This window comes from Maniola jurtina, chromosome 24 (assembly GCF_905333055.1).
Source record: "Maniola jurtina chromosome 24, ilManJurt1.1, whole genome shotgun sequence".
Classification (NCBI taxonomy): Eukaryota; Metazoa; Arthropoda; class Insecta; order Lepidoptera; family Nymphalidae; genus Maniola; species Maniola jurtina.
This window is the reverse complement of record NC_060052.1, coordinates 4,550,053-4,559,519: the sequence shown is the minus strand read 5'-3', so window position 1 is coordinate 4,559,519 and position 9,467 is coordinate 4,550,053. Positions and strand designations below refer to the sequence as shown.

The 9,467-nt window shown below is 38.5% G+C and overlaps 1 protein-coding gene across 2 annotated transcripts; it reads left to right on the top strand.

Annotated features, from left to right (window-relative positions):
• The first annotated feature begins 2,070 nt into the window (after positions 1 to 2,070).
• LOC123877681 lies at positions 2,071 to 9,221 on the top strand. Of its 2 annotated transcripts, none has more exons than XM_045924534.1 (8): positions 2,071 to 2,294; positions 4,290 to 4,407; positions 4,642 to 4,712; positions 5,841 to 5,916; positions 6,855 to 7,001; positions 7,696 to 7,855; positions 8,557 to 8,695; positions 8,785 to 9,219. In XM_045924534.1, exons 1-7 carry the CDS (start codon positions 2,199 to 2,201, stop codon positions 8,693 to 8,695), a joined length of 807 nt encoding a protein of 268 aa, XP_045780490.1. In that variant the 5' UTR covers positions 2,071 to 2,198; the 3' UTR covers positions 8,785 to 9,219. The 2 variants fall into 2 exon arrangements, with proteins under 2 accessions (XP_045780490.1, XP_045780491.1); XM_045924535.1 differs by having other exon boundaries at positions 2,192 to 2,294; positions 4,294 to 4,407; positions 8,785 to 9,221.
• The last annotated feature ends 246 nt before the right edge of the window (positions 9,222 to 9,467 follow it).

Sequence of the window (9,467 nt, the reverse complement as noted above, 5' to 3'; positions counted from 1 at the left end):
TGAAAATTAATTAATAACCAGATTTAAGCTTCATATGAAATACTCCACTATTTTTTTAACCGAAACTATCATTCTGTATAATCTATTTTTTCTAAGCTGAGGTGCCTACCTATTTGTATGAGAAACTCGTAAGCGACGCGGTTTACCTGGTGTTAAAAAGCCGAACGCGTCGAACGAAACGAATTTTAGAATCCTGTGTATGAAATCTCATGAACCCTTATGAACGTCATATGCGCCGTGCATAGCGCGTCGCTTACGTGCTTCTGCGAGAAGTGACTTGTTTATATTTTAAGTTAATGAAAAAAACAATCTTCTTGCAATGTAAAGTCCGCGACAGGTCTAGATGGCAATCGAAGACGCCCCGCACACCCGCAGAGCCATTATTAACCCGTTGCGGGATAGCGCGGGTGACGTGCGGGTGTGCGGGGCGTCCCCTCGCCTCATACCCCTACTTGACCTGTCGCGTACTGTAGGTACCTAGGTACCTGGAGCTATATTTTATATATCAGACGATTGATGTACGAGTGAGTTTTTTTAAATAAAATCTTGACGATTGTAATCAATACTACGGGAACAGTATGTAAAAGTTGTATATTTTATGGAATTATCTAGAATTATATTTATATTGAAGCTTCCGCAATAAATATTAGATAATATTAACACACTTTTATTTTACCTACCTACTGTGTTTCTTATTGCCTTGATATGAAAATGTCTATAAATATTAAAATTGCGAAATTATGTTTGTCTGTCTGTCTGTTAATCTTTGACAAAATTTGGTTTAGAGATAGTTAGCATCCCGGGGATAGACATAGACTACAATTAGTCCCGGAAAATCAGAAGGTTCCCATAGAATTTTGAAAAAAAAAAAAACTAAATCGAACGATTCGCGGGTGTCATCTATTTGGTTATTAGGACAGCATGACGAGACACATAAGATTATTATGTCAATACTACCGGTAAGCCAAGATGCCGGCAAGAAACTCAGCAGTTGCTCTTTTTTTAAACACCTTTCATCCCGGAAAGTTAGAGTTCCCACTGGATTCTTATAAAACCTAAATCCACCTGGACATCAGATTTATCATATTATAATGAAAATCAGATAATTGCTACCTGAGCGTCATCGGGCGCTTATACAATGATTGCTGTATGAATGTATCGGCTTATACCACCGGTCATTTCCGCATCCCTGCGTTTTGTTTGACCCTTGATTGAGACCGCTAACAGCATTTGCAAAATCTAACCGAATACGTGGTGGAACATACATTGAGTTCACAGATCACTGTCCTACTAGTTATTGAGTTCCACCATTCACAAGTTGTTTGTATTAACGTGTGAACGGTTCTATATTCAGCATGTACCACTGCGTATTTCGTAAAATGACGTGTGAACGGGATCTCATATAGGATTTGCAAGTTGTAAACGCACGTTTTATGCAGGATATATCTTACCGAATACGTAGTGGGACTACATTGAGTTCCACCATTCACAAGTTGTGAACGGTTCTGGTTCTATATTCAGCATGCACCACTGCGTATTTCGTAAAATGACGTGTGAACGGGATCTCAGATAGCATTTGCGTTTGTAAGGCACGTTTTATGCAGGGTAAATCTTACCGAATACGTAGTGGGACATACATTAAAAAAAAAAGAATATTAGTCATTTTAATCATGACTAACATTCCCCTTTTCCCCTTCAACTAAGCGTTAAGCTTGTGCTAGGAGTGGGTACGACAATAGTGCAACGGGTGGGGTTTGAACCTCCGACCTTTCGGTTTTCAGTCCGCTCCTTAACTGTTGAGCTATTGAGGCTCGTTACATTGAGTTTCACCGTTCACACGTTGTTTGTACTGCATAAAACGTACAAAGTTGCATGAATAGTTCTACCTATTTAAGTACTCAATGTATGTACCACTATGTACTCGGTAAGATTTCTGCAAAAAAAAAAAACGTGCAGTGTTTATGCCTCGTGAATGTTCTTTTTCAACTTCCATGACGCGGAAAATTGAATGTCTGTAAGCATTCGCAAACGATCCATTCTGTAAATTCCAATATCGTGCAAAAGATGAATCAGCACGATTAAGTAGGTACCTACCTACATCGTCCAATTAGTTTATCATTTGATAATCCACATTATCTTTGATAAAATATTAGATCGCTGTAAACGGGGGAATATAATATCAGTGTCCATAATTCAATATGGCGGTAACACGTCGTAATTATATTTTTGGTGCGTTTATTTCTAGCGTTTTGTGCGTTATTTTGACTATTGTGGCCATTTCTAGTGACAGTTGGGTTAGTATGATTTTTTAACTATAGTTTATAGCAAAATATTGTGTTGAAGGTAGGTATGTAAGTATCTAGTTGTAGGTAAGTAAGTATTAATCACACTAATATTATAAAGGCGAAAGTTTGTGTGTAGGTATGTGTGTATGTTTGTTACTCCTTCACGTAAAAACCACTGAACGGATTGGGCTGAAATTCAAAATGGAGATAGATAATATCCTGGACTAGCACATAGGCTGCTTTTTATCCCGCGAAAATCAAAGAGTTACCACGAGATTTCGAAAAGCTAAATCCACGCGGACGAAGTCGCGGGCGTCAGCTAGTATTAAATAGGTTTAGCTGATGCCTGCGACTTCGTTTGTTTTGAGTTTTGACTAATTGTAGGTCCTACCTACCTAGCCATTTCTAGTGACAATAGGGTTAGTAAGATTTTTAACCCCCGACCCAAAAAGAGGGGTGTTATAAGTTTGACGTGTGTATCTGTGTATCTGTCTGTGGCATCGTAGCGCCTAAACGAATGCACTGATTTTAATTTAGTTTTTTTTTGTTTGAAAGGTGTCTTGATCGAGAGTGTTCTTAGCTATCATCCAAGAAAATCGGTTCTGCCGTTTGAAAGTTATCAGCTTTTTTCTAGCACTTGTTAACTGTAGTATTCATTAAAATGTAAATTCATTAAACCTTAGTTGGTAATAGGTACCTAATAATTACTTACTTGGCCTACTACTTATCAAAAATTATTTTAATATTATTAAGTAACTACCTAGATATCTACTTATTTACTTCCTACTAAGTTGATGATTCTCGGGGCTTCGCTTACGTGGATTTAGGTTTTAAAAAGCCCGTGGGAAATTCTTGATTTTCCTGGATAAAAAGTAGTCTATGTCTGTTCCCGAACATAAGAAAGGCGCTATTTCTGTAGGTATTAAATTTTGTTAAAATTGCTTAAACGGATGAGCCTTTAAAAATCCTCTGGGAACTACTTGATTTTCCTGGATAAAAGTAATGTGTCCGTCTTCGGGATACAAGCCACGCTTACAACGCGGTTAAACAGATGGGTTATGAAAAGCTAACAGACAGACACTAGCATTTATAATATTAGTTCCTATAGGAGGATTAATACCTACCTATTACTAAGTGGTCATGTATGGATTTTTAATAGAGCTAGCTAAGTTAGGTCACGTAATTGATATCTACCTAGGTATGTACGTAGGTACCTCAGTCTTCCTCTGCCCAGTAAAACTTGGTCAAAGGTCATTCTATTTTTGTTATGCAGTGGGCAATTCGTTCAAACCTTGTTCAAACTGTACCTATGTCCATTGTCTATTTCAAACTCTAAACAAAAGACACCCACCCGCGTCCCGCACACACGTATTTTATAGATGCGGATCGCTCAATACGCATTCTGAAAATAGCGGATATTATCAACTCTGGGCACGTAACGCAAACAGCCAAATACAAAACTAACGAATGCCTCCGAAGCAATCAACACTGATGTTGGAATGTGAAATGAAATCGAAATGAGTTATTCTAGACTAGAGGATGCCCGCGGCTTCACCCGCGCTGATTTCGGTTTTTTTAAATCCCGTAGGAACTCTTTGATTTTCCGGGATAAAAAGTTGCCTGGCAACTTGTCCATGTCTATGCCAAATTTAATCAAAATCGGTTCAGCGGCTGGGGCGTGGAAACGTATCAAACAGATAGATAGACGGACAGACACACTTTCGCATTTATAATATTAGTATGGATAGGTAGTAGGTATATTTGTGCAGTCTTCTCATCAAAAATTCCACAGTGTTTGAAGATCAGTGTGTGGCCAGAGATGATAATATTATGGATCCGAGAAATGGTTGCTATGAGTCTCATAAGAAAGCTCAGAATCACTTAACTGGTGCTATAGAGAGCTACGAGTATGCGTGGAGTTTCTCTACGTGATTAAATCAGAAATGAAGAGATCCGTAGGAGAGCCAGGGAAATCGTCAAAGCCTCAAAATGAGCTTGTTTCAGATAGTTTCAACTGCGTCCGCCGCGAATCAAGAGCAAGACAGCACCGTTCGGTATGGCATGTTTAGAGGAGAGTTCGCTTTGTATATCTTCGCTACTCCCTCTTACAATACTTTATACAGTAAGCTACATGGTTATATTATATTGTGCTGTACACTATTTATGGGAAGACACTGCCTCCTGAAACACAGTTTTCACTTCATCAGGAGGCAGGGCCTCACACCAAAGTCTGTAAATAATGTTCTGTTCAGATAATAAAAAAAAAAAAAAAAAAAAAAAAAAAATTATAGGTAATACTAGTTGTGCCCGCGATTATTAGTGACATATTATTACGACGACACGAATATTTTTTCAGTGACATGTATACCAGATTTGAACGCATGCGCAGTCAGTTGTAAGACAGAAGCTCTGGCGAGAGAAGAAGAGGTGAGTAGCTTTTCGTAAGTGGAAAAGTAGGTAGGTTACCTATTGCAATAACAATGTGATAATATGTAGTGTGGTGCCTAAGCGGTGGTCATAGAGTAGTGGTTATGTTGGGCGGACTTAGTCGGTGGGTCCAAAGTTCAATCCCAGGCACGCACCTTCGTAAGGTAACCTGTAGGTAGGTATATCTTGAGAATTCTCCGTAATATTCTCAAAGGTATGTGAAGTCTGCCAATCTGCTCTTGCTTCTCATTCTGAGAAGAAACCCGTGCTTAGTAGTGAGCCGGCGATACTGGTTAATGAATAGATAGTGAGACGACGCTCTTGATGTGTGTGGACGAGTCAGCTTTAAGGTGCCCACGCACTTGAACTGCACTGCAGCGGAACTGCACGTCGCGTCAGCGCCCCGCACGATTTTCTCTCCAGCCGCGACGCGCGTACGTCACTGCCGCGCGGCGCGGCTGGAGAGAATATCGTGCGGGGCAGTGCAGTTCAAGTGCGTGGGCACCTTTACGGTCGTAGCACCTAACTCCTACATGCCCGAATCGAGCCGAAATAATTAAAAAACCGGCCAAGTGCGAGTAGGACTCGCGCACCGAGGGTTCCGTACTCCGGTATTTTTCCGCCATTTTGGACGATAAATCAAAAACTAGCTTAAAAATAAACAAAAATCTGTTTTAGAATGTACAAGTAAAGCCCTTTCATATGATACCCCACTTGGTATAGTTATCTTACTTTGAAAATTCAAACACATTTTAATTTTTTTCTGTGATGTAACCACAAATTCACGGTTTTCAGATTTATTCCTTTACTTGTGCTATAAGACCTACCTACCTGCCAAATTTCATGATTCTAGGTCAACGGGAAGTACCCTATAGGTATTCTTGACAGACACGACGGACGGATGGACAGACAGACAGACAGACAGACAGACAACAAAGTGATCCTATAAGGGTTCCGTTTTCCTTTTGAGGTACGAAACCTTAAAAAAATTGTTCTGCTGACTTCTACAGGTCGGGTCGTATCAATAAAATAGCCCGTCCTCTTCGTCATCCCTTAGGATTCCTTTGTCTAGATGTCCCTCAACCGACTGTATGAAGTAACTCTGTAGACCGTGATACTATGTTGCAGGTCCGGGCTTTAGCTTCAGGCTACAGGACCAACCAAGCTTGTATTGCAGTTACGACGGTTGACACAACGAACCCATGTAAGTAAAAAATTATTATTATTTATCTAGGTACCTAAGTCTGTAGGTACACCAGTGTGTAACCAGATTGGTAGCAAAAACGAAGACAGGTGATAGTACTGATAAGATACCACAAAAAATCACGAAAAAATATAGTAAAAATCCTGTATTTTTTTAAAGTTCACATATTAAAAACTAAAAGTTTTATATATTAAAAACTAGAGGATGCCCGCGACTTCGTCCGCGTGGATTTAGGTTTTTAAAGATCCTGTGGGAACTGTTTGATTTTCCGGGATAAAAAGTAGCCTATGTCCGTCCCCGGGATATAAGCTAACCCTGTACCAATTTTTGTCAGAATCGGTTAAACTGTTGGGCCGTGAAAAGGTAGCAGACAGACAGACAGACACACTTTCGCATTTATAATATTAAGTATGGATGTGGATAAAACATCTGACTGACGCTAGAGGTCAACAAAGGTTCCGTAAATAAAACACTCGAAGTCAATGCCGGGTCGTCGGAGGGGCATTGACCCAAATTGTGCACGCTATACAATGCGGGTTTGAAAAATACTAAATCACTAAAACTACAATATAAGGCAAACGATTATTGGCATTGGATTGTGTTGAGGTAGTATAATAATAACGCTAAGTTTTTGCTTGCGTTCTGGTTATCAGACTTCACACTAATCACACTAATATTATTAAGGCGCAATTTTGTGTGTATGTGTGTGTATGTTTGTTACTCCTTCACTCAAAAACTACTAGACGGATTTGGCTGAAATTTGGAATGGAGGTAGATATCATCCTTTATTAGCACATAGGCTACTGTTTATCCCGGAAAGTCAATGACTTTCCACGGAATTTCGGAAAACCTGAATCCACGTGAACGAAGTCGCGGGCATCAGCTAGTCCTGTATAAAAGAGCTCTAAAGCTATTAATTGTTATTATTTTATTTGCAGTAGAAGTGCCACCAGTGATATCGTTCGGCGTATACGTGGCCACTCTCTTGCTACTGTTCCTGAAGCTACTGTTGGCCGTGTTGGCGGCTTCGTTGGCCATACTCAACGCCACGAGGAATCCTACTGAACCTGTTTTTGGATTACCTGGTGAGAAGAAATTATTGCTACCTGCCTAGTTCCTATCTATAGACAAGAAGCTGTTTCAGACCTATCGAAAGCTAGGCTTCACATTTCAGCCGTTTGGCTTGTAGGGACTTCCACACGAGGCGGTCTTGAGCGGCATGGATCCAATGACTCCCTGCAACTCTTTTGATGTCTTCGGTCCATACTATAGTAGAGATCTACCAGTCTAACACCTTTGGATTCCTTAGTGTCTAGGTATCTGCTGTTCGAACTATGTGTCCCGCTAAATGCCACTTCAACTTCGGAACCTGCTGTTTATGGTTACTTTGGTTCTTCTGCGAATCTTCTTATCTAGAGACACTCCCGGCTTACTGAGTGTTTAGCTTTACGATTTTAGCTCTCCTGAAACTGTTGTGTTATTAAAGCGAAACTATCGAAGCTTCTGTAAAATTGAGGCATGAGCCTAATATACGAGTAAATAGCTGAATAAAATTATTTCCCGACTTTGAAATACGGACCTACTAGAGAATATAATATTATTATTCCGGCGGTAGAAACTTGAAGTAACGTATAAACAAATTGTACATAAATGTCTACATGGTATATTGAATTTATTTATTTACGATATTTTTTGAAGAAGACAAAACAATTTTTTTTAAAATCAAGAGGTATCTATAGATAGATCATTGATTTGAGACGTTTTCTCTTTATTTTCCAGGTTGTCTGTGGACTAATGTAGCGACTACCATAGTGGGCCTAACTGTGATGCTGATGTTCGGAATATACTGGGCAACTTCTACTCTACAGGACCACCTGGCATTTTCCTTTATAGCATTGGGGGGTTTGACCCCATCGCCTGGCCTGGGTTACTCTTATTGGTAAGGGTAGAAATGTTCACTTTAATTTTCAGGCAAAATCAATTTTAATATAATTTTTTGACTGACTGAAGCTTGTTTTTTGAATCTAAGGTATTGCATTAGTCTGTTCGTCTGTTTCCGTGTTCGTCCGAATTACTAAATCTCTCAATCAAATCTCAACTATATCAATACTCAAACAATCAATACTCAATCTCAATCGACATGGTTTGGCGGTAAGGATGGTTAATTTATTAGCCATGGTCAAAGTCTTCCATCAGACATAACCAGACAGAAATTATTAATCAAATTGACCCTACCGGGAATTGAACCCGGGATCTTCCACTGATAAGACCACAGTCCCAGCTCACGAAGAGTTTCAGTTAGAAAACGAATAAAACATAAAGCTTCATTACACTGACAGGCATCAAATGTTACCTACTTTTTTGACGCTAGATAGGCTATGAAACAACTAAGTTTCTTTGATTTCACTTCACTCCTAGCCATGGATTTATCATTTAGGAAGTACCTTCCTGCTTCTTAGGTTAGGCACTAGTACTTCCTATTTCCTATTCCTATTAGACTAATATTTGACAGAGTCGATTTTAGGATCAATCTAAGAGTTTCCTCACTTTTGTTCACTCTGCCACAGTGCTCGCCCCTATGCCTAAGTTATCAAAAAAAAAAAAAAAATTAGGCACCCTAATAATTTTTTTTATTTGCAGGTTACTCATAGGTGCAATTTTATGTTCAGCGATGAATGTGGTGCTAATAGAGTTGAGAAAGTACTTGCTCGAACGAGACCCGCCACCACCTACCATCAAATTGGAAAACCACTCCGATGGCTCTATATTTCTCTACTAAATTTTTTATTTTATTTATTTATTTATTTATTTTGACCACTTAAAACTATCATTACAGGCTAACCTAATGCGATAGCTAAGTTATAATTTAATTAGAAAATGGCGTCGATTGTACTGCTTTATCTAAACATAATTTACATGAATTCTTTTTATCATAGTTGTAAAATGAGTAGCCCAATATGAAGTTGCAACATGGTGGTTGTGAGGATTAAATACACACTTTAGTCTGGCTGAGATCTGTTTTTGATGTTCAAGATTCTTATAAGGTTTGCCAGAACCATTGATACATAAAGTCAAAGTCAAAGTCATTTATTCAAGTTGGGTACTCTTGTACACTTTCTGATTGTCAAACAATGATGTAGTAGTTATATTAATTACCGTACGTACAATACAATTAAGTACCTATTATTATTTAAAAGAAAACCATCTTCCAAAGTTTTAACAACATTCTTTGTATGGCAGCATTAGTATATTTGTATTATTTTGTATATTAATATTTATTTATACCTAAGGTATTATTAGGCTAATTTATTTCTAAGGTACTTACCTAATTTTAATAAACAAATTAATAAAATATATGGTATTTTTTGTTAACCTACCTGCTACGTATCGAGGCATGCAAAATGAAAATCCCAACACTGAACTATTGTAGAACTTTTCGCTTGTTCAAATCAGAACTAAAAAAAATTGAGCTTTGGTTTTACTAAGGACTACGGAAACAAACGTAAGTACAGTCAGCAAATACAACAAAATATTTTTATTGATTAATTTAT

What these genes read in the sequence shown, in the direction of transcription:
- LOC123877681 (XM_045924534.1), top strand. Translation starts at nt 2,199, where the DNA reads ATGGCGGTAACACGTCGTAATTATATTTTTGGTGCGTTTATTTCTAGC. An exon ending in GGTTGACACAACGAACCCAT is followed by an intron (nt 5,917 to 6,854) that starts GTAAGTAAAAAA and finishes TTTTATTTGCAG; the next exon opens with TAGAAGTGCCACCAGTGATA. An exon ending in GGCCTGGGTTACTCTTATTG is followed by an intron (nt 7,856 to 8,556) that starts GTAAGGGTAGAA and finishes TTTTATTTGCAG; the next exon opens with GTTACTCATAGGTGCAATTT.